Source organism: Tachyglossus aculeatus, chromosome 7, assembly GCF_015852505.1.
Source record: "Tachyglossus aculeatus isolate mTacAcu1 chromosome 7, mTacAcu1.pri, whole genome shotgun sequence".
In the NCBI taxonomy this organism is placed as follows: Eukaryota; Metazoa; Chordata; class Mammalia; order Monotremata; family Tachyglossidae; genus Tachyglossus; species Tachyglossus aculeatus.
This window is the reverse complement of record NC_052072.1, coordinates 54,696,973-54,721,355: the sequence shown is the minus strand read 5'-3', so window position 1 is coordinate 54,721,355 and position 24,383 is coordinate 54,696,973. Positions and strand designations below refer to the sequence as shown.

At 42.6% G+C, this 24,383-nt stretch overlaps 1 protein-coding gene across 7 annotated transcripts in view; it reads left to right on the top strand.

Annotated features, from left to right (window-relative positions):
* MLPH (melanophilin) overlaps positions 1-24,383 on the top strand; it is an 87,006-nt gene continuing 62,623 nt past the window's right edge. For 4 of the 7 annotated variants that reach the window (XM_038749140.1, XM_038749139.1, XM_038749138.1 and 1 more), the window contains exons 1-2: positions 1-78; positions 20,285-20,419. In XM_038749140.1, the coding sequence (XP_038605068.1) occupies positions 20,310-20,419 (110 nt within the window). In that variant the 5' untranslated portion in view covers positions 1-78; positions 20,285-20,309. Of the gene's footprint in view, positions 86-11,119; positions 11,185-17,240; positions 17,320-20,284; positions 20,420-24,383 lie in introns of those variants that run through there. The other 3 variants (XM_038749136.1, XM_038749137.1, XM_038749135.1) reach the window with 3 other exon arrangements.

Genomic DNA, 24,383 nt, shown 5'->3' with positions numbered 1-24,383 from the left:
TGCTCCTCTGCCTCTCCTGCTGCAGCCTCTTCTCTGTCCATGGGTGGACAGCAGACAAACATCCAAGGGAAAGAGGAGGTAAGGGGTAAGAAACTCAGTTTGAATGGCCCCCAGGAACAAGTCAATCAGTGGTATTAAGTCAGTGCTTACTGTGTGCCGAGCACTATACTGAGCACTTGGGAGAGTACCCTACAACAGTTAACAGATACGTTCCTTGCCCATAATGAGCTAGGGAGGAACAATTCTCTGAAACTGTTCTTGGGATAGCTGTCATTCCTCCATCCAAATCTGGTTGTTTCCCTTCCAGCCTCGTCATGTTTCCTTAGAAATAATAATGCTAATAATAATGATGGTATTTGTTAAGCACTCACTATGTGCCAAGCACTGTTCTAAGTGCTAGAGTAGATACAAACTTATCAGGTTGGACAGAGTCCCTGTCCCACAGTCTTAATCCTCATTTTACAGATGAGGAAACCAAGGCACAGAGAAGTTGTGGGTAGGGAATGTCACTGTTTTTTATTGTATTGTACTTTCCCAAGTGCTTAGTATAGTGTTCTGACCACAGTAAGCATTCAATAAATAAGATTGAATGAATGAATGAAAGAGACTTGTCCAAGGTCACACAGCAGACAAGTGATAGAGACAGTATTAGAACCCAGGTCCTTCTGACTACCAGGACAATGCTAATAATAATAATGATAATTGTTTAATGCTTACTATATGCCATGCAGAGAAGTAGATACAATACAGTCAAAGCAGCGTTGCTCAATGGAAACAGCACATGCTTGGGAGCCAGAGGTCATGGGTTCTAATCCTGACTCCCACCACTTGTCAGCTATGTGACTTTGGACAAGTCATTTAACTTCTCTGTGCCTCAGTTACCTCATCTGTAAAATGGGGATTAAAACTGTGAGCCCCACGTGGGGCAACCTCATCACCTTGTATCCCCCCCAGCACTTAGAACAGTGCTTCGCACATAGTAAGTGCTTAACAAATGCTATCATTATTATTATTATTATTATTATTATTATTAGAACAGACACAGCCTCTGTTCCACACTGGACTCAAATGGGAGGGAAAGCAGGTATTTAATCCCCATTTTACAGATGAAGAAACCGAGGGAAGGAAAAGTTAAGTGACTTGCCCAAAATCACGTGGCAGGCAAGTGACAGAGCTAGGATTAGGACCAGCTCTCCTGACTTCCAGACAGAAAGTGGACAAGTGCAGAGTTGAAATTATCCAGGTGAGAATGTGCTGGGGCTAGCCTTGGGAGCTTCGATGATTTTAGGAAAAGCCTAAAAAATTGTGTGTCAATTCTGATATTCCAGCAGGCACTTCATAGAGAATATTCAGGTGCCAGGCAATCAGAACTAGAGACCACGTACTTGACAACATGGCAAAGACATGGAATCAAACATGCCAGCAGCCCCTTAGCAAATAATAACTTGGCAATAAAAAGAGTTTTCCCTGGTGCTTTTTCATTATGTATTTTCTCTGTGCTGATTTATAAAAGTGGAAAGAAGAGGCAGAAGTAAACTAGGGAAGAGACTGGGAAAAATCACATGGAATCTGAGCTCTGATTACTAATCTGATGTTAGTAGGCACTGGAGAAAGGGCCAGGAAAATATGCCTTCCAGAAACAGCCCACTTCTCTTTGCCTGTTTAATTCCCTCATTTTTATACCTGAAGCTTCAATTTTTGAAACTAGTGGTTCCATTTTGTTAACAGGAACAGGAGGTCTCTTATGCTTTAGAACCATGTATCGGGGTGTCCAGGGGGAAGCATTCTATTCATTTTGATTGTACCAGGCTTCTGTTCTCCTAAGTCAAATCCAGCCACCCTGACCATTCCTAAAGGTTTCTTGGGATTAGTGGTCCTTTCCGGTAGATCTGAACAAATCTGGAAACCCCCTCGCAGGGACCCCTTATACTCTCCATTTCACTGCCCAACACTAGCATTATGTTAAGAAAACATAACTTCAAATTTAGACTTGTTTATCTTGCTTTTGTTCTGCCTGTATTTAGTGCCTTCGTTTATGAGAGTGCCCCAGGGTGTTTGGTCTAGGAAAGGTGGGTATTGTTTTCTGCAAATGGATAGGAGTGATGATATGATCATCTGGCTAAAATATTTTCTATTTAAATGCTATGTAAGGTATAAATTTGAAAAAGGATCATGGAAAAAACAGAAGGTCTGATTTTGCATCTAAATCAGTGGTTTTTACTCCAAACTCCTATTTTCAATCAGTCAATCAATCAATTGTATTTATTGAGTGCTTGCTGTGTGCAGAGCACTGTACTAAGCACTTGGGAGAGTTCAATATATCAGAGTTGGCAGACACATTTCCTGCCCACAGTGAGTTTATAGTCTAAAGCGGGAGACAGGCATTAATATACATAAATAAATTTCAGATATGTACATAAGTTCTGGGGGAGGAATGAAAAAAGGGAGCAAATCCAAATGAAGGATTTAACCCTGGTATCTTTGATTTGCCTTCCTACTGATTCAGAAATTGGATAAATCGTTTCAGGAAGCTGACGTTGCAGACTTACAGCAGACCCGATTCTAGTCCTTTTCTCTTAATTGGATTTTATTAACCTACCAGTCAAATCCTTCAATTCAGAATGCAGTGGGGAGGAGCAAACTGTGGTTCACTGATCACATGTTGCTTCTTCACTTGCCTTGCAGCACATATACTGTATTATTCTTTATTGTGCTGCTGCACTGAACTGCTACTCCAGCCTTCTGGGCAGTGGTGTCATGGGTCCTGGCCAGGGAGGGGTATGTCACCCTCTGTTCCACCTCAGCCCATGCCCTTTCTCTCTGTCACCACTCACCACCTTCTTCACCCACCTCCAAGAATGCCAGCACCCATTCCCAGCCTCCCTCCCCCAGAACACCTGCTCACCATTCAACTAAAGGAATCTGCTTCAATACAAGGTTCTTGGCCATATTATGTTTTCATTTTGCTGCTCTTCTGTTCATGAGACTTGACCACCCCTGCCATATCATCAATCATTCAGTGGTATTTGTTGGGCACTTCCTGAGTTTCAGATCACATCCTTGATAATGCAGCAAAAGATATGGAATCAAACATGTCCTGAGTGGGGGCTGTTCCATCCCATTCTTTCTCAACTCAAAATCAGTGGTTAGTTACTAAAAACTCTAATATGTAGTGATGAGCCCTTTGAGTCAGGGATTCATAGATCTGGATCCCTAACCCTATTTCTATCCTTGAATACTACTACCACATTCAGTTTGACATCCATACTTAGGAAGAATTATTATTATCACTCTATTTTGTTAATGATGTGTATATATCTGTAATTCTATTTATGTATTCTGGTGCCATTGATACCTGTGTACTTGTTTTGTTTTGTTGTCTGTCTCCCCGCTTCTAGACTTAAGCCCGTTATTGGGTAGGGATTGTCTCTATCTATTGCCAAATTGTACTTTCCAAGTGCTTACTACAGTGTTCTGCACACAGTAAGCACTCAATAAATATGATTGAATGAATGAATGAAGCAGCATGGAGTTGATCAAGCATGGGCCTGGGTGTCAGAAGGTGGTGGGTTCTAATTCCGGATCCTCCATTAGTCTGCTGTGTGACCTTGGGCACTTCACTTCTCTGGGCCTCAGTTACCTCATCTGTAAAATGGGGCTTGAAACTGGGAGCCCCATGTGGGACAGGGACTGTCCCCAACCTGATTTTCTTGTGTCCACCCCAGTGCCTAGTAAAGTGTCTGGCACAAAGTAAGCACTTAACAAATACCATTATTACTATTATTATTGAGACCAAATTGTTATCTGTGACTCCCTAGAAAAACATATGTGGAAAACCAACATGGCTCTGTGAAAAGCAAATCATGCCAGATGTAAGCTCATTGTGTGCGGGGAATGTGTTTATTTATTGTTGTATTGTATGTGCTCTGCACACAGTAAGTGCTCCATAAATGTGATTGACTGAATAAAATCAATCTAGCTTTAGATTCCATCCCAAATGATATCTTCCTGGATAAACTAGGTAAATGTTGTCTGGGCAATGCCACAGTTAGGTGGAAAGATAGATATCTTGAGGGTTATCCCTAAAGGGTAACATCAATAGCCCAGAATTAACCTGGGGAGATGTGGCAAGCAGTGTTATAATCAAAATAATAATGATGATGGTATTTGTTAAGTGCTTAGTATGTGCTAGGCACTGTACTAAGTGCTGGGGTGGATACAAGCAAATTGAGTTGAACACAGCCTCCAACCAAGGTGGGGTTCGCAGCCTCGATCCTTATTTTGCCGATGAGGTAACCGAGGCACAGAGATGTGAAGTAACCTTTCCCAAGATCACACAGCAGGTAAGGGGCAGATCCAGAATTAGAACCGATGACTTTCTAATTCCGAGACCCATCTCTAGCCACTATGCAATGCTGCTTCTGTATCTTGAGAAGTAGCGTCGTCTAGTGTATAGAACTAGGGCCTGGGAGTCAGAAGGACCATTTGTCTGCTTTGTGACCTTGGGCAAGTCACTTAATTTATCCGTGCCTCAGTTACCTCATCTGTAAAATGGGGATTGAGACTGTTAGCCCCATGTGGACATGGGCTGTGTCCAACTTGATTAGTTTGTGTCTACCCCCAGTGCTCAGTATAATGCCTGATATCTAGTATGTTCTTAGCTGATACCAAATACATATATTTGTTACTAGTATTTTGGAAGATAGGAATGTAATCCCAAAATGCCAGAGAAGCAGCATGGCCTAATGGAAAGATCACAGGAGTCAGAATATCTGGGTTCTAATACCAGCTCCGGCACTTGCCTACTGCTTGACCTCACAACTTCTCTGTGCCTCAATTTCCTCATCTTTAAAATGGAGACTAAATATCAGCTCTGTCCCCATAAGTCTTTGAACCCTATGTTGGACAAGGTGTTGGATCTGATTTGATTACCCCAACGCTTAGCCTAGTCTTTGACACATAATAAGTGCTTTACCAATACCACTATTATTCCTATTACCAAAGTAGCTAGGAAAATTGGAAATATGATTCTTAGAATGTTAGATGAAATTCAAGGAGGTAAGTGCAAGACAGTGCTTCTAAGAGTGAAAAATAAGCATCCCAAACACAGGAGTTGAAAAATTTGCTAGAACAATTCCATGAAAAAGAGCCCTGGGTGGGAAGAGAGGGGGATCAGAGTTGACCAGAGCCTGAATAGGAAGGAAGCAATGACATTGGCTTGTTATTTTAAAACAAACATGGTACTTCAGCTCTACTATGTACTGATCACATTTTAATGAGCCCAAATTTAGTGACTGCTGATTAAAAGCCATGTAGAATAACTGGAGACAATCCAATGAAAAGCATAGATCTGGTGAAAATATAAAAGTGTAAGGGCATAGAATGATTTTTAAAAGTGGTTTATTACCTGCCTTTAAGTCTTTGAAGGATTTTGATTGGGTAGACACTGATCTTTCATTTTCTTTGCTTATGGAGAATCAAAATAAGGAAATAGATCTAAATGGAAACAGGAGAGTTATCAGGTTTTGTTTTTCATTTTTTTAATGGTATTTGTTGAGCACTTACTATGTGCTAGTCACTGTACTTGCACTGGGGTAGACACAGGCTAATCACATTGGACACTGTCCAGGTCCCACTTGGGGCTCACAGTCTTAATTACCATTTTACAGATGAGGCAAATGAGGCCCAGAGAAGTGAAATGACTTGCCCAGGGTCACACAACAGACAATTGACAGAGTCGAGATTAGAACCCAGGCCCTTCTGACTCCCAGGCCCATGATCTTCCCTTCCGTCAGTTGATACGAGGAAGAACTTGATTACAAAGGGATAACACAATGGAGGTAGGAAATCTCCTGCTCATTTATGCCTCATGATCTTTTAGTAGCAACTGTGACTATTAGGGTATGGAGTGAATGGAACTGTAGAGACTGTTCTTATCTCCTCTGGTTAGCGGGCATTTTTCTTCCAGGCCCAGGCTAGCCACAGCTTGGTGTTCTTCAGGGCTTGCCAAAGTTAACCCTTGGCACCTTTGTATTGTCTGCTCATACCACTGACTCCTCTGGCCTTGCCATTTCAACTCTGAAAGTAAAAGTTAAAATCTATATCTTAGCCTTGTAAACACATGCAGAAACATGGCTTAGTGGATAGAACATGGGCCTGAGAGTGAGAAGGACCAGGATTCTAACCCTAGCTCTGCCACTTGTCTGCTGTGTGTCTTTGGGTAAATCATTTCATTTCCCTGTGCTTCCATTGTGTCTTCTGTAAAATGGGGATTAAGAACATAGACTTTGTCCAACCTGATCAGCTTGTATCTACCCAGTGCTTAGTATAGTCCCTGGCACATGGTAAGCTCTTAACAAATGCCATTAAAAAATACTTATCTAGTAGACTACTCTTTTAAATGTCCGGGATGTGATTGTAGTATTGTCATTACAATAACACTATCATGCATCCTAAGGCATTACAAATTTGAAATATAAAATTAAGTAATTGCTTAAACCCTAGCATTTCTTTCATTATAAATCAAGGGTAGATACAACTCCAGGTATGCTATTCTTTATTAATCTGGCCATATTTTACCTCCTTGTAGATTTCTGATTTTTAAAAATATTTTCCTGAGTTCTTAGTTATATCATTACCAAAACCAATAGTATATTGAAAATACATACTCTGTACAGAGCACTGTTTTATTCACTTTAAAATAGGGTTAGTAGATATGATCCCTGACCTCAAAGAATTTACAATCCATGTGTGCAGAGCTGTGTACTAAGTGCTGGGGAGAATACAGTAGAGTTAGTAGACATGATCTCTGCCCTCAAGGAGCTTGAAATCTACCTGTTTTGTATTTAGGCGCTTGGCAAATAGTATTAAACAGATACCATAGTAATAATAATTATCACTATTACTATAATTACTGTTGATACCTGCATAGATCACTGTCCTTTGTTTTGAAAGATGAGATGTACTTCATATGAAATCGTCATTTACCACCCTAGGGCCTAGCAACTTTTTGTCTCATTAATCATCATGAAATCCAACTATTGTTGATTTTAGGTATATACTGTTCTGCCGATTAAAAGATGAAGGAATTGAGGTAGAGGTTGTAAGAAGTCTATGCATACACCAATGACCACCAGACCAAGGCTTGGAGAAGCCACTCTGGACATATTTCTGCCAGAGTCCATTTTTAGACTGTAAACTCATGTGAGCAGGGAATGTGTATACCAGATCTGTGGCATTGTACTCTCCCAAGCACTTAGTACAGTGCTCTGCCCACAGTTAGTGTTCAGTGAATACCATTGATTCCTGGGCTGTAAGCAAGGAAAAGGAAATTGGTTTCTGTACTTCTCATTTGATCTTCTAACTCTGAGGCCACACTTCTGAAATTTGATTTCCCATAATAATTATGGTACTTAATAAGCGCTTACTATATGCTAAGCACTGTTCTAACCACTGGGTAGATACAAGTTAGTCAGGTTGGACATAGTTCCTGTCCCACATAAGGCTCACACTCTTCATCCGCATTGTACAGATGAGGTAACGAGGCCCAGAGAAGTCTAGTGACTTCCCCAAGGCCACACAGCAAACACATGGCAGAGCCAGTATTAGGACTGTATAGTTCTAATTGTATATTTCTAATAGTTCTATAGTTCTGTAGTATAGAACTATAGAGAAGCAGTGTGGCTCAGTGAAAAGAGCACGGGCTTGGGAGTCAGAGGTCATGGGTTCTAATCCCAGCTCCACCACTTGTCAGCTGTGTGACTTTGGGCAAGTCACTTAACTTCTCTGTGCCTCAGTTCCCTCATCTGTAAAATGGGGATTAAGACTATGAGCCCCACGTGGGACAACCTTGATTACCTTGTATCCCTCCAGCGCTTAGAACAGTGTTTGGCACATAGTAAGCACTTAACAAATACCAACATTATTATTATTATTTGTATAGAGAAGCAGTGTGGCTCAATGGAAAGAGCACGGGCTTGGGAGTCAGAGGTCATGAGTTCTAATCCCAGCTCCACCACTTGTCAGCTGTGTGACTTTGGGCAAGTCACTTAAGTTCCATGTGCCTCAGTTACCTCATCTGTAAAATGGGGATTAAGACTGTGAGCCCCACGTGGGACAACCTGATCACCTTGTATCCTCCCCAGTGCTTAGAACAGTGCTTTATACATAGTAAGCACTTAACAAATGCCATCATTATTATTATTATTAACTCATGACCTTCTGACTCCCAGGCCTGTGTTCTATCCACTAAGCCACATTGCTTCCCATGAAATAGCAAGTTTTTATGTTTGGGAACATTCTGTCTGATGAACTTATCTCATGGTCTAAATTTAGCTATCTAGTTTGAGCAGCCATATGCACATTTATTGTACTGATTGATGGATAGATGATTTGGAGAAAAATGCAGTTGATAAAATGACTAAATAGAGCAGACCATAAAAGAATGTGGGGAGTAGTTAGCAGGAAGCTGCTGAAAATGGACTAATCCTCAGCAAGTTGTATTGTGAAGCAGTGTGGCTTAGTGGCAAGAGCACGGACTTAGGAGTCAGAGGAAGTGGATGTATCAACAGTAAATACGACTGATTGGTATGCATGCAAGTTCTCTGGGGGTGGGGTGAATATCAAGTGGTTAAGAAGAGAGGGCAAATAGGGGAAGTCAGGGAGGGCTCTAGGAGGAGGTATGACTTTAGTAGGACTTTGTTAGGTTGGGAGGATGGTGGTCTGTGGGAAGCAGCCTGGCCTAGTGATAAGGGCATGGGCCTGGGAGTCAGAAGGCCTGGTTCTAAACCCGGCTCCTCCACTTACCTGCTGTGTGACCTTGGGCAAGTCATTTCATTTCTCTGTGCCTCAGTTCCCTCATCTGCAAAATGAGGATTCAATACCTGTTCTCTCTCAGACTGTAAGCCCCAAGAGGGACCTGATTATCTTGTATCTGTCCCAGCGCTCAGCAAGTGCTTGGCATATAATAGGTGCTTAACAAATATTACAATTATAATATGAATGGGGAGGGAGTTTCAGGCCAGAAGGAGGACATAGCAAGGGGTCAGCAACAAGAAAGACAAGATCAAGGTACAATGTGTAGGTTGGTGTTAGAGGGGTGAACTTTGAAGGCTGGGTTGTAGTAGAAGATCAGCAAGGTGAAGTTAGAGGGGAGTGCTTATTGAATGCCTCAGAGCCAAGGAGTTTTTGTTTAATGCCGGTCAGTCAATTCTTATTGTGTTCCAGAACACTGTACTTAGCACTTGGGAGAGTACAATATAACAATATAATAATGTGGAGATAGATGGGCAGCTATTGTATGTTTTGGGGGTGATGTGGCCTGAATTTTTTTCAGGAAACTGATCTGTACAGCAGAGCAAAATATGGTTGAGAGGGGAGGAGGCAGAATGCAGGGAAGGCAGCGAGGAGGCTTATGCAAGTGGTCAAGGTGAGATATGATCAGTGTGGTTGAAGTTTGGATGGAGAAGAAAGTCTGGATCTAGAGATAGTGTGAAGATAGAACTGACAGGATTTGATGACAGATTGAGTATGAGGGTGGAATGAGAGAGGTAAGTCAAGGAAAATGTCAAGGGCTTGTGAGACAGAGAAAATATGGGCTTGTGAGACAGAGAATGGTGGTGCTATCTACAGTGATGGGAAAGTGAGGAAGAGGACAGGGTTTGGTTAGGAACATGAAGAGTTCTGTTTCAGACATGTTAAGTTTGAGGGCTCAGCAGGGCATCCAGGTAGATTTATCTGCATTCAAGAGGAAATAATAATAATAATAATGTTGGTATTTGTTAAGCACTTACTATGTGCCAAGCACTGTTCTAAGCACTGGGGTAGATACAGGGTAATCAGGTTGTCCCACATTGGGCTCACAGTTTTAATCCCCATTTTACAGATGAGGGAACTGAGGCACAGAGAAATCAAGTGACTTGCCCAAAGTCACACAGCAGACAAGTGGAGGAGCTGGGATTATAACCCATGACCTCTGACTCCCCAGCCCAGGCTCTTTCCACTGAGCCACGCCACTTCTCGAATCTGCAAAGAAGGAGACAGGTCAGGGTTGGAGAGGTAGATTTGGGAATCCTCTGCTGTGGGAGCAAACGAGTTCTCTGAGGGAGTGGGTGTAGGTGAAAAATAGAAAGGGACCCAGAACTGAGCTCTGAGGGACCCCCACAGTTGAAGGTGGGAGGCAGAGGAGCAGCTGGTGAAAGAGACTGAGGAGGAGCAGCCAGAATGATAGGAGAAAAACCGGAATTGGACAGTTTTGGTGCAGAAAGGTAAGATAATGTTTCCAGGAAAAGGGGGTGGTCAACAGTCCAGAAGGCAGCTGAGAGGCCCAGGAGGATTAGGATGGAGTAGAGGCCATTGTATTTGGCAAGAAGGAGATAATGGGTGACCTTAGAGAGGGCCAGAAGTCAGATTGCAAGAGGTTAGGTTGTCCTCCCTGGGCCTCACTGCCTCAATGATTTAGAGAACTTTTTTCATAAGACATCTCCAAGGACACAACCACTGTGCTATATGAGGTTTTGCAGCGTTCTCAATTATCTATAATCTAAAGTTTACATGTGAATTTTTTTCAGTTCTCAGTGGCCATTCTTTATGATACTGATTAAGTATTTACTATGTGCCAAGAACTGTACTAAGCACTGGGGTAGAGACAAGATAATCAGGTTGAACGTAGTCCCTGCCCCACATAGGGATCATAATCCTAAAAGTGGGGAGGGGGGAGGATTCAATCCCCATTTTACAGATGAGGAAACTCTCTTTCTGCCCATTTTTCTTACTGAAAACTCTCCAAGTTTGTGTCCAAGCAAGGTTAGCATTACCATCTGATCCAAAAGCAGTCAAGTTTCTTCCTGAAAACTCTCCAAGTTTGTGTCCAAGCAAGGTTAGCATTACCAGCTGATCCAAAAGCAGTCAAGTTTCATTTTACTCTAAGCAAAGTTTTTGTCGAAAGGATTTTCCTGATCCTAAACTCTAGACAAAATTGGATTTAACCTTTCTTTAGGATGACTGTGTATTTGCATTACTCAGGCAAGACGTTGAAACTTGATCTGCCCCTCATTATCTCCTATTAATCTCCAATTTCCGTGTTCCTTATTTTCCTTCGTGTTTACTCTTTACACACTGGAGATGCCTGACAGTCTGAAAGCATGAAAGCTGGATTCAATCTGGGCAGTTGGAACATGAACAAAGGTGAAAGGGCAGCAAGGAAGAGAATGTGATCATTTTTCTCAGAAACCTCATGACTTTAAAGTAATGCAAAAGTGAAAAGCAGTAGTTATAATAATGATAATTGTGGCATTTATTAAGTGCTTACTGTGTGGTAAATTCTATACTAGTCACCAGGGAAGATAGAACATAATCAGGTCCTAAATGGGCCTCACAGTCTACATAGGCGAGAGAACAACTACTGAATCCCCATTTTGCAGAAGAGGCAGTTGAAGCCCAGAGAAGTTGTGACTTCCCCGAAGTCACACAGCGGGTAAGCGGCAGAGCTGGGATTAGAACCCAGGGCCTCTGACTCCCAAGCCCATGCTCTTTCCATTAGGCCAAGCTGCTCCTCAATTTGGAGCGAGTCTATGGTGGATAAGGTTTACTTTCAAAATGAAAGATGTTTGAGAAAGTAACATCAGGCCTTGAGAGGAAACATCAGTTTTTAAAAAGAAAGTGTTTTCTTTTGTGAATTTCCATATTTAGAAGATTCTTCTCCATTCCAGAATTTGGGTTAAAAAATATTTGGTCTGGAAAAGGGATGTGTCCACTATGGTTGGAGAAGCTACATGGCATAGTGGATAGAGCACAGGCCTGGGAGTCAGAAGGTTATGTGTTCTAATCATGACTTTGCCACTTGTCTGCTGTGTGACTTTGAGCAAGTCACTTAACTTCTCTGGGCCTCAGTTCCCTCATCTGTAAAATGGGGATGAAGACTGTGAGCCCCCCGTGGGACAACCTGATCTCCTTATAATCTCCCCAGTGCTTAGTACAGTGCTTTGCACATAGTAAGTGCTTGATAAATGCCATTATTATTATTATTATTATTATCTACCACAGCACTTAGAACGGTGCCTGGCACATAGGAAGCGCTTAACAAATGCCATTATTATTATTGTTATTATTAACTTTTCACTTCTGGAGTTACAATCACCTGGAAATTAAGCCCCAGATTCAATGAGCTACATGCAGTTTCCTGAAAGTCTTCAATCAATCAATCAATGGTATTTATTGAGCACTCACTATGTGCAGAGCACTGTGTTAAGCATTGGGAAAGTGCTATACAACAGAATTGGCAGGCACATTCCCTGCCCATAATGATCAATAGATAGTATCTATTGAAAGTTTACTCTGTGCATAACACTGTACTAAGTGCTTGGGAGAGTACAACAGAGTAAGTAGAAATGATACCTGTCCTTGAGGAACTATAGATTAGTGAAGGAAACTAAGTAAATAAATGTTTTGTGAGCACTGAAGAGTCCTCAGGAGAAATCCTTATCCAGGGTTTTTACCAATGCCCAAATGAGACTATAGGGTCCCTGCTCCCACTGGATCTGTGAAATTGGTGAACTGGTCCTTTCTCTAATTTGCTTTCTCCACCCTCTTCTGAATATTGCTCTCAGCCTCCTGACATGAGGCATTGTCTCAGGAGAAGTCGAGTATCCACTACACAGGAAACTTACCGTTTGGGAAGGCAGCTGACCCAGAAACAAACCTTGTAATCTCACACAATAATGCGAGTGACCGAAATCCTTCGGGGGATTGGGGAAATCTAAGAAACCAACCACCACCTTTTTACCAAGATTTACAAGGAACATAATGTTTTCGATTACTCAGAGTGCCTAAGGTCAGTTAAAATCACCCAGTCTGCTCTCTGACTGGCACTCATTTCAATCTGCCTTTCCACAGATGCTCACTGGAGTTACAGAGGCTTTTTTCACTTTTCACTCAATTCATTTCCTCTCTAGACTGCAAGATTGTTGTGGGGAGGGAATGTGTCTCCCAATTCTGTTATATTGTAATCTCCCAAGTACTTAGTATAGTGCTCTGCACGCAGTAAGCACTCAGTAAATATGATTAATTGATTGATTGATTGATTGACTGGGTATTATTAAATGACAGTATGAGCCAAGCAACTATAGCTGAAGTTGGAGATGTGTGAATTATCAAAAGCAAGGCAGTCGTTAATGATTGTACACCCATTGTCAGCTCTTGAGACCATGAGAATTGTATCATAACTGAACGTCCCATGTGGGGTTCACAGTCTACAGGAAAGGGGGAGCAGGTATTGAATCCCCATTTTACAGTTGAGGAAACTGAGGCACAGATAAATCAAGTGACTTGCCAAGGTCACCTAGCAAGCAAATGGCAGAGCTGTGATTAAACACAGATCCTCTGGCTCAGAGGCAATTACTGGAGATTTGTACTTGATTTTCAGCTCCCCAGGAGATGACAAGCAGAAGCAGATGGGAAGCAGTGTGGCCAAGTTAATAGAGCATGGGCCTGGGAGCCTGGGGACCTGGGTTCTAATCCCAGCTCTACCACTTGTCTGTCATGTGACCTTGGGCAAGTCACTTAATTTATCTATGTCTCAGTTATCTGTAAAATGGGAATTAAGACTGTGAGCATCATGTGAGACATGGACTGTGTCCAACTTGTTTAGCTTGAATCTATTTATGACTGGCACATAGTAAGCACTTAACCTATACCAACCAAAAAAAAAGGGAGAGAAAGAGAACTGGGGAAACAGGAGAACAAAAGGTTAAAAGAGGTAGGGAGAGCAACAAGCTAAACCGTTAGTTCATAGCTCTAGTGTTTTACCCTACCAGTTCATCAATCAGTAGTATTTCTTGAGCATTTACTCTGGGCAGAGCACTGTACTAAGTGCTTGGGAGAGTACAATGGAGTTAAACATGACTCCTGCCCTTAAAGATCTTATCATCTAGTGGGAGAGACAGACACTAAAATAAATTACAGGTAGGAGTAAGCAACAGTGCTTAAAGATATATATCTAAGTGACATATGCTGGAACTGGGTTAGTACTTTAAAGCTTAGGTGACTCAGAAGTGCTGAAATGGCAATAGGGAGCAACATATCAGGGAAGACCTCCTGGAAGAGATGCTATCTTGGGCTTGGAAGATGGGGAAAGAAGTTCCAAGCAGGAAGGAGGGAGTGATTGAGGGGTTAATGTGGGAGAGACAAGAACACTTAATAATAATAATAGTAATTATTATTATTATGGTATTTGTTAAGCACTTATTATGTGCCAAACACTGTTCTAAGTGCTGGGTAGATAGACGGTAATAAGCTTGTCCCATGTGGAGCTCACAGTCTCAATCCCCATTTTACAGATGAGGTAATGGAGGCACAGAGAAGTGAAATGACTTACCCAAGGTCAGACAGCAGATAAGTGTCAGAACTGGGATTAGAATCCTCCACCTCTGACTTCCAAGCCCGTGCTTTTGCCACCAGGCCATGCACTAGTGAATAGGCTGGCTTGAGAGGAGTGAAGGTGGGAGCTGGGTTATAATGGAAGAGAAGTGAGGTTAAGTAGGTGGGAGAGAGCTGATCAGTAGTCTCCACTTGTTGCAGAGAAGAATGGGCAGCTATTGGGGGATTTTGAGGAGTGGGAAGATATGCCCAAAATTTAGAACTACACTATGAGAAGCAGCATGGCTTTGTGGGTAGAGCACGGGCCTGAAAATCAGAAAAACCTGAGTTCTAATCCCAGCTCTGCCAAATGTCTCCAGCGTGACCTTAGACAAGTCACTTCCCTTCTTTGGGCCTCAGTTAACTCATTTGTAAAATAGGGCTTAAAAGTGTGAGCCCCATCTGGGACAGGATCTGTGTCCAACCTCATTAATTTGTTTCAATCCTAGCACTTAGAACAATGATTGTTACATAATATGCACTTAAGTACCATAATTATCATCATCATCATTATTATTATTATATTTATAGAAACGGTCCAGGAAGCAGAGAGAAAAAGGAAGAACAGGACAGTGGAGAGGCTGGAGGTTGGGTGACTAGCAAGGAGACTTATGCAGTACCATTCGGACCCATGCCTTTGTGCAGGGAAGCCTGGGGGAAAAGCCCCCCTGTGATGACAAGTATGATTTGGGCCAAAGGGATTTTTTGAGCCTACCCTTCAAGTAAGAAGTGAAGATCGACTGCTGATCAGCAACCTCTCAATAAATCAACCAATCAATAGTATTTTAGAGCCTTCTAGGGGACAGAGCACTGCACTAAGCACTTAGAAGAGTACAATAGAGTTAGTAGACATATTCCCTGACTTCAAGGAGCTTACAAGAATATTAGAGAAGTAGTGTGGCCTAGGGAAGAGAGCATAGAACTGGGAGTCATAGGACCTGGGTTCTAATCCTCACTGCCACTTGTCTGTTCTGTGAACTTGGGCAACTTCTCTGTGCCTCAGTTCCCTCATCCACAATAAGGAGATTCAATACCTGCTCTCCCTCCTGTTTAGACTGTGAGCCCCATGTGGAACCTTCTAGACTGTAAGTTCATTGTGGGCAGGTAATGTGTCTGTTTATTGTTGTATTGTACTCTCCCAAGTGCTTAATACAGTGCTCTGCACACAGTAAGTGTTTAATAAATATGAATGATTGATTATCTTGTATTTACCCCAGCACTTAAAACAGTGCCCCTTCTAGACTGTGAGCCCACTGTTTAGTAGGGACCGTCTCTGTATGTTGCCAACTTGTACTTCCCAAGCGCTTAGTACAGTGCTCTGCACACAGCAAGTGCTCAATAAATATGATTGAATAAATAAATGAATGCTTAGCACAGAGCACTTAACACTTAACAAATACCACAGTCATTACTGTAAAGATAGTGCATCCATAATGAAGAAGAAAGGAATGTGAATGTGAAGATGAGTGTTTAGTAATGGGGTTTAAAAGATAATATGTACAGAGTGTTTCGCCCATTTTAATATCACATGGTATAAGGGGAGACAACTGTGGCAGACAGACAAGTTTCATGCACTGAAATCAAACAAGTTCCTCTCTACCAGAAGAAGTTTCATGAGGTTCATGTGACTGAGGCAGTCTCCAATAGTGGAAACACAGAAATAGAAAACAACATCAAGCCCCATTCCACACTGAAGGCTTATAAATCTGTAGTGGTCAAGGGAGAAGGGGGGCAGGGAGCCACTGAAGCAAGGAGCATGAGAAGCAGCTTGGCCTAGTGGAAAGAGTACGGGCCTGAGAGACAGAAAATTTGGGTGCTAATCCCAGCTCCGCCGTTTGTCTGTGTGATCTTGGACAAGTCACTTCACTTCTCTGTGCCTCAGTTACCTCATCTGTAAAATGGGGATTGAGGCTGTGGGCTGCATGTGGAACAGAGACTGCGTCCATCACAATTTGTTTGTATCCACCCCAGAGCTCAGTACAGTGCCTGGCACAAAGTAAACACCTAACGAATAGCATAATTATTATTAATTCCAGCTCTGCCAATTTTTTGCTGGGTGACCTTGGGCAAGTCACTTCACTTCTCTATGTTTCAGGCTCCTCAACTGTAAAATGGGGATTCAATCACTGTTCTCCCTCCTGCTTAGACTGTGAGCCCCAAATGAGACAGGGACTGCATCCAACCTGATTAACCTGTACCTACCCCTGCACTTAGAACAGTGCTTAGTAGTAGTAGTATTAGTAGTAGTAGTAGTATGGTGTTTATTAAGTACTTACTATGTGCCTAGCACTGAGCACTGGGATAGATACAGAGTAATCAGGTTGTCCCACATGGGGCTCAGTCTTAATCACCATTTTACTGATGAGGTAACTAAGGCACAGAGAAGTGAAGTGGCTTGCCCAAGGTCACACAGCTGATTAGTGGTGGAGCCGGTACATAAGAAGCATTTAACAAACACCAGGAGGAGGCGGAGAAAGAGGAGGAGCAATATTGAAGGGGCGGGGCTTTAAAGGAACAGGGGAGGAAAAATAGGGAGAAATAAAGAGGAAAACGTAACTAGAAAAGGGGGAAGGCAACTAGAGAGGAGGGGGAGGGAGAAAAGGAAGAAGGGACAGAGGAGGAGGAGGAGAATGAGACAAAAGAGGAGAGGAGAAAACCCTGTCCACCAGCAATCAGGGGGAATTCACCAGGGATGTGAAGGAGTTTGCGTCCGTGGATCCCGTTTGAAAGCATTTGGGCTGCAGCTGGCCCTGGTGCCATTGGTGATTGTGCGGAGGCAGGATCTGGTACTGGTCTGGGAGGCAACTGAAGCTGACCTATCCCTCTGTAGCTTGAAACTGAGACGGCTGTTCCAATGCCCACTGAATCTTGAGGGATCACCCAAGTTGACTGGAGGACCGGACATCGGTGAGTTGGGAAGACAGCTCGCCTCCGTGGGACTTTGGGAATAGAAGCATTCGTGAAGTTCTCCATCTGTTCCTAGTCCTCCTGAGAGCATGGGCACATGTAGCATTTTGGCTCCCCTTTCCATTTCTTTCTGGCCCAAAGAGGCAGAGTGGGTCAGTGCAACTGCCCACTGTGCCCCAAAATCTTTGGGAACAAAGCCCTCTAGTGTTAGTTTCATTGTCCCAATGCAGTTGGCATTTCCAGGAGGTGATGCCCAACTTTCTATGTGGCTGTGAGACCTGCACCTACCACAAGAAGACATGTCGTCTTCCTAGCACTTAGTACAGTGCTCTGTGCAGAGTAAATGTTCAGTAAATGTGATGGAATGAATCCAGCTCTTGGGAAAGTTTCACCAGCGCTACCTAGGAGCTCTACACACCATGAAATGGTAGCCCAAGACTAGCAACAATGCAGTCCTAGAACACAGTTGATTAGCCAGAATTGTAGCAAATGCTCACAGCAGTGCAGCTCTGCAGAGAGGACACAGCAGAAGCAGCATGGTGTAGTAGACGGAGCACAGGCCTGGGAGTCACAAGGTCATGGGTTATAATCCCAACTCTGCCACTTGTCTGCTGTGTGACCTTGGGCAAGTCACTTCACTTCTCTGGGCCTCACTTACTTCATCTGCAAAAGCAGGATTGGGAGTCCCACATGGGACAGGAGCTGTGTCCAACCTGACTTGCTTGTATCCACTCCAGCATTTAGCACAGTGCCTGGCACAAAGTAAGCACTTAATAAATACTACAATTATTGTTATTGTTATTATTATTATTATTATTATTGTCAGGAAAATTGATGACAGCAGGATATGGAAATAGTTGGTGTATGGAGAACCAGAAGAGGGGATATGCAAGCTGGGAGGCAAGAACAACTGATTTAAAGATTTGGTGAAGCATAGTCTGAAGTATATTTTTTTTTAAATAGCATTTGTAAAATGCTACTATTTTCCAAGCACTGTACTAAGCGCTTGGTAATCGCAACATAATTAGGTTGGACCCAGTCCCTGTCCAGTTAGGGTTCACACTCTTAATCACCATTTTACAGATGAGGTAACTGAAACACAGAGAAGTGAAGTGACTTGCACGAGGTCACACAGCAGACAAGTAGCCAAGCGGGGATTAGAACCCAGGCCCACACTCTTTGCAGTAGGCCATGCTGATTCTCTATTGTTTCATCAATTGATCATTTCAGCCACACTTTCCTACATGACTAGGACCTCATCATCAATAGTGCCATCTTCAAAAATGATTTTATGTAAATATATCTATATATACACATATACCGATAGTCTTTGTAGGTGGGAATCCTGTAATTTACATCTGTTGAATATTTCCATGCCCCTATTACCCTGCTCTGCATTCAGTAGGTTCACAGTAAACACAGATGATAAAGATGATCAGGGAGAGCAATAATGTCAGCACAACAGATGATCTTTCTGCACTGTGTGTTTTGGTTTTGTTGTTATTGTTGTTTTTTAATATTTATTAAGCACTTACTATATGCCAGGTAGTGATCTCAGATGTGTGCCGGAACACACTGTAAGGGTAAATGGGATTATTGCAGAGCAAAATAGAACAAAAGATCACTAGGCTGATGGGAACAATAATTTCAGCTTATCCATCTAATGGACAGAGTATGCTCTAGGCCTTTCTAGCCCCCATTCTGTCATGTCCTGTCCAGTGTTCTGTGTCCAATAATAAACACTCGCAAAAATTGTTCCTGGAAACTAGCACTGACTTGCACCCTGCTGATTCAATAGCTGAATAGAACTGTTTGCAAATGAAGTACTTTCACTGTGTCTCTAGAGATTTTTAACATCATCATCAGAAGCACACATTTGGATTTTTAAGCCTCAAGTGTTGTTTTTTCATAGGGAAAGAAAAGAGTCACCATTATAAGTTTCTATTGATAATGTCTTTTTCCCCCCATACAGCAATTGCTTTATAGACATTATCTCCTTAGGCCCCTCAAAAGTGATGAAATGAAGTCCTGCTATGGGGTAAGGTATTAGCATTGGAAGGGATAAAGAGGCTTCCATGGGGTATTTCAAGCTTAATTTTTAATTCCCTCCGTATCTCTCAGTTGACATTTTCCAGTCAAGATATCCCATGATTTGTCTTGCCTGGCAAAAAATCAGTTAAACAATAACCCTTCCAAAGGGACCCCACAATGCACAGAGAATTCACCTTCACTCAAATGTTGGTGATGTTTCTAGCTCTTCATGGATTCTGCTCCTCACCCTGCTCTCTTTCAATTAGAAGCCTATCTCTATTTGCGGGGATTGTTGCACTTAAGTGCCACCTAAAGTGGAGTGACTTAGTGACAAGAGCATGAGACTGGAAGTCAGGAGGCTTGGGTTCTAAATCCTGGCTCTGCCATTTTCCTGCTGAGTGATTTTGAGCAAGTCACCTAACTTCTCCAGGCCTTAGTTTCCCCATCTGTAAAATGGGAATTAAATACCTGTTCTCCCTTTCCTTAGACTATGAGCTCCATGTGAGTCATAGACTCTGTCTGATCTGTTTGCATTATATCACTCAATCAGTGATATCTATTCAGTGCTCATTGTGTGCAGAGCACTGTACTAAGTGAAATAGGTTTATTTGAATGTGTTATCAATATGCCCTGACTCTTGGGTGCTGTATGCATTTTATGTATTGATTAAAAACCAAAGAAAGAATAAACTCAGAGGAAAAATCTGTAAAAGCATCCAAGCAAATATTTGTCCATCGTGAAAATCATTTGATTCGTTAAAATGCAGTATTATCATCTTTTCCCCTCTCCTGTCATAAAACCCTTTATGGAAAAATCTGTTTTTTGGGTTTTACATGGAAGGGACTCCAGTGATAGATAAATATGCTCTGGCCTGTACAGTTAGAAATTAGCATCTTCTGACATTTGCTGACCGGATTTATTTTGCTTTTTTAAGGTGTTGGATTGACAGAGAGGCTGAGATGGGAAGAAAACTGGATCTTTCGAAGCTGACAGATGAGGAAGCCAGGCACGTGTGGGAAGTGGTTCAACGAGACTTTGATCTGAGAAAGAAAGAGGAAGCAAGATTAGAGTAAGTGCATCCGGACCCTGGGCCTGATGAGTCAACGAAGTCAGTCACGGGCTACCCCAATCTTTGCGTTCTTTGTGCTCGTGATATTGGTAGTAAAAAACAGCACTATACACTGTGCAAAACACATGCAACATTGCAGTAAGGCGATCTTTGCCACTCATGGTGCAAAAGGGATTAGGAAGCAGTGTGGCCTAATAGAAAGAGCAGGGGCCTGAGAGTCAGGGGACATGAGTTCTAGTCCCGGATCAGCCCCATGTCTGCTTTGTGACATTGGTCAAGTCACTTAACTTCTCGCTTCAGTTACCTCATCTGTAAAATAGGGATTAAGACCGTGAGCCCCATGTGTCCAACCTGATAATCTTGTTTCTACCCCAGTGCTTAGAACAGTGCTTGGCACATAGTAAGTGCTTAAAAAATACCACAATTATTATTATTATTGTGAGTCACATTGTCTTATCGCACTGACAAAGGAAATGTGTCTACCAGCTCTGTTTGTTATATGGTACACTCTCAAATGCTTAGTACAGTGCTCTGCACATAGTAAGTGCTCAATAAATATGATCAGTTGATTTAGAGTGTCATCTTCAGACCCAGAGGAAGGCTAAATATGGTCAGAGAAGGGGAGAAAAGAAGAGGAAGGGAAACAGGAGGGCCTCCCATCCCTTCCCAACCTCAACTGTAGTATGAAGTAGCATGGCCTAGTGAAAAGAATGTGGGCCTGAGAGGTTCCAAACCTGATTCTATCACAACACTGCACAACCACAAGTACTCTCCCTAGTACAGTGCTCTGCATACACTAAGTGCTCAATAAATACAATTGATTTATCTGTCGGATATGTGACTTTAGGAAAGTCATTTCACTTCTTTGTGCCTCAACTTCCCCATCTGTAAAATGGGATGTAATGTCTGTATTTCCCTCCTACTGAAACTGAGCCCCATGTGGGATTAAGACTGTCTGATGTGGATATTTTTTAATCTAGCCCAGCACTGAATACCGTATTTGGCCCTTAACAAATATAACTACTAGTTGTAGTAGTAGCAGTAGTAGTAATAGTTTTAGTAGTAAGGACCAGCACAGTCAAAATGGGGAACCTCTAAATGCCATCTTGAGATCAGAGAGCCACAGATCATGGGCAGAATAATGATGATAATAATAATAATAGTAATAATAATAATAATAATAATATTTGCTAAGCACCCACTGTGTGCCAGGCACTGTACTTCAGTTGGATTGGACACAGTCCCTGTCGCACCTGGGGCTCACAATCTCAATCCCCATTTTATAGATGAGGTAACTGAGGCCCAAATAAGTGAAGTGACTTGCCCAAGGTCACACAGCAGACAAGTGGTGGAGCGGGATTAGATTCTGTGTCCTTCTGACTCCCAGGTTCGTGCTCCATCCACCATAAGATGCTGCTTCTCTAGAGCCTTGGGGTAGTTTGGGGGGAATGGAAAAATGTTCCTACATCCTGTCCCTCACTCCGTTTCATTCAGTGGACAGATAATTGTCAGCCAGCACAAATAACTCTGTCCCACAGATAAACTGGTGTTTGGCAGCATGATGCTCTGAGTTGAGATAAGCCTGAAAAAAATAGTGATATACTAGTTCTGGAAGACAAAGTGAAATGAGGTCTCTAAGTCTGCAACCCAGGAGCAGACTGCAACAGACAGACTGCCCTGCCAATCAATGAGTGGATGGGGGTTGCTCTCCTTGTTCGTAGAGATGGAAAACAGAAATAGGTCCTGGGCACATTAGGAAGGCTCTATCTTTTCAGGCTCATCATATGGAAAGGCATGTCAGTCATGCACCTTAGCTTTTCAGTCACACTTGCCCATGTGGAAAGGGATCTTACCATCAGGAATGTCATCTTCAGAAACAAAGACCTATTTTGTAGTTGGTTGTGTAGACACACACTCATAATAATAATAATAATAATGGCATTTGTTAAGCGCTTACTATGTGCAGAGCACTGTTCTAAGCACTGGATACAAGGTGATCAAGTTGTTCCACATGGGGCTCACAGTCTTAATCCCCATTTTACAGATGAGGTAACTGAGGCTCAGAGAAGTTAAGTGACTTGCCCAAGGTCACACAGCAGACATGTGGCAGCGTCGGAATTCAAACCCATGACCTCTGACTCTTGGGAAGTACACATCGGCAACATATAGAGACAGTCCCTACCCAACAACGGGCTCACAGTCTAGAAGGGGGAGACAGACAACAAAACAAAGCATGTAGACAGGTGTCAAAATCGTCGGAACAAATAGAATTATAGCTATATGCACAGCATTAACAAAATGAATAGTAAGTATGTACAAGTAAAATAGAGTAATAAATCTGTACAAATATATACAAGTGCTGTATGTTTATATCGATCCATCATAATTATTAAGCATTTACTGTGTGCACAGCACTGTACTAAACACTTGGGAGAGTGCAAAATAACAGATTTGGGAGAAATGTCCCCTGCCCATTCAAGCTTACAGTCTACAGAGGGATACAGAAATTCATACAAATAAATTATCGGTATGTACGTAAGTTCTTTGGGACTGAGGGAGGGGTGAATAAATGGTGTAAATCCAAGTGCAAGGACATTGCAGAAGGGAGTGGGAGAAGAGAAATGAGGGCCTAGTCGGGGAAGACCTCTTGGAGGAGGTGTACCTTCAATAGGGGTGATCAGCTGTTGGATATGAAGAGGGAGGGCATTCCAGGCCAGCAGTAGGATATGGGTGAGAGGTCAGCAGTGAACTAGAGGAGATCGAGGTGCAGCGAGTAGGTTGGCTTTAGAGGAGTGAAGTGTGTAGGCTGGGTTGTAGTTGGAAATCAGGGAGGTGAGAAAGGAAGGGGCAAGGTGCTTTAAAGCTGATGGTAAGGTATCCACAATTATCTCCCACCCACTCATTAGTGTGCAGAGTCAGGTCATAAAATATACCTCAGATAAAAACAGAATAATCATCAAAGCAAAGGGTCCTTTATTAGACAGAAAATGTTTCAGTTTATTCATAAGTAATATCTTTTGTTCATCCACTGCTAGGAGAAAGAATCCACAGTTGGGGCCTGTAGTAATTGTGGTATTTGTTAAGTGCTTACTATGTGCCAAGGACATGTGTACTAAGGACAGGGTTAGGTATACGATTCAGTCTCTGTCCCACATGGGGAGTCTAAAGGGAAAGGAAAATGGAAATAGAATCCCCATTTTACCCATAAAGAAACTGAGGCACAGATAAGTGAAGCAAATTACCCAAGTTTGCAGAGCAGACAAGTGGCAGAACTGGTTTAGAACTCAGGTCCCGAGTCCCAGGCCTGTGCTCCTTCCACTATGCCACACAGCTTCATCAGTGACCACCATTCCTCAACTCAACAATTCCTTTCTGACTTCCCCACCTCCAATGTTCACCCCCTCCTGCTGCTACCGGCTAGGATCCTTCCACTGTGCTCCATTTCCAGAAATCCCTAAAATACCTCTCCATCCCCCAGGAAAGTCCCTCCTTTGTACTGGTTACCTTGTCCACAACCCCCAGAGCTGGTTGGTAACAGCAACTGAGGGACATCTTTGGAGGCTTGAGTCGCTGAATCCACTAGAGCAAGCGGCCATTCAGCCCTCTCCTCCTCTTATGTCCACTACCTTGCACCGCCACATTCCCCAACCCAGTTCTGTTGTTCAAGATGGCCCCAGGAGATAGCAGAGGTGGCAGGTGGCAGCTGCTGGTCTTTACCCAGGAGCTGAGAGGTCTGGAAAAAGCCATATCCTTCACCCCCAACCCAACGACTGCTGAAACAAGAAATCTCCTCCTTAAAGGATTTCAAATAAATGGTGTGGCTTGAAAAGCTTGTTAAAGAAATCCAGGAATCTAAGCAGTCTGAGAAAAGGCAAAATTGCACCATTCATGGGCACGAAGGAAATGATTCTGCCATAATTTGAAGTAAGAAGGGAGTGCTGTAGATTGATAGTGAATCATGAAG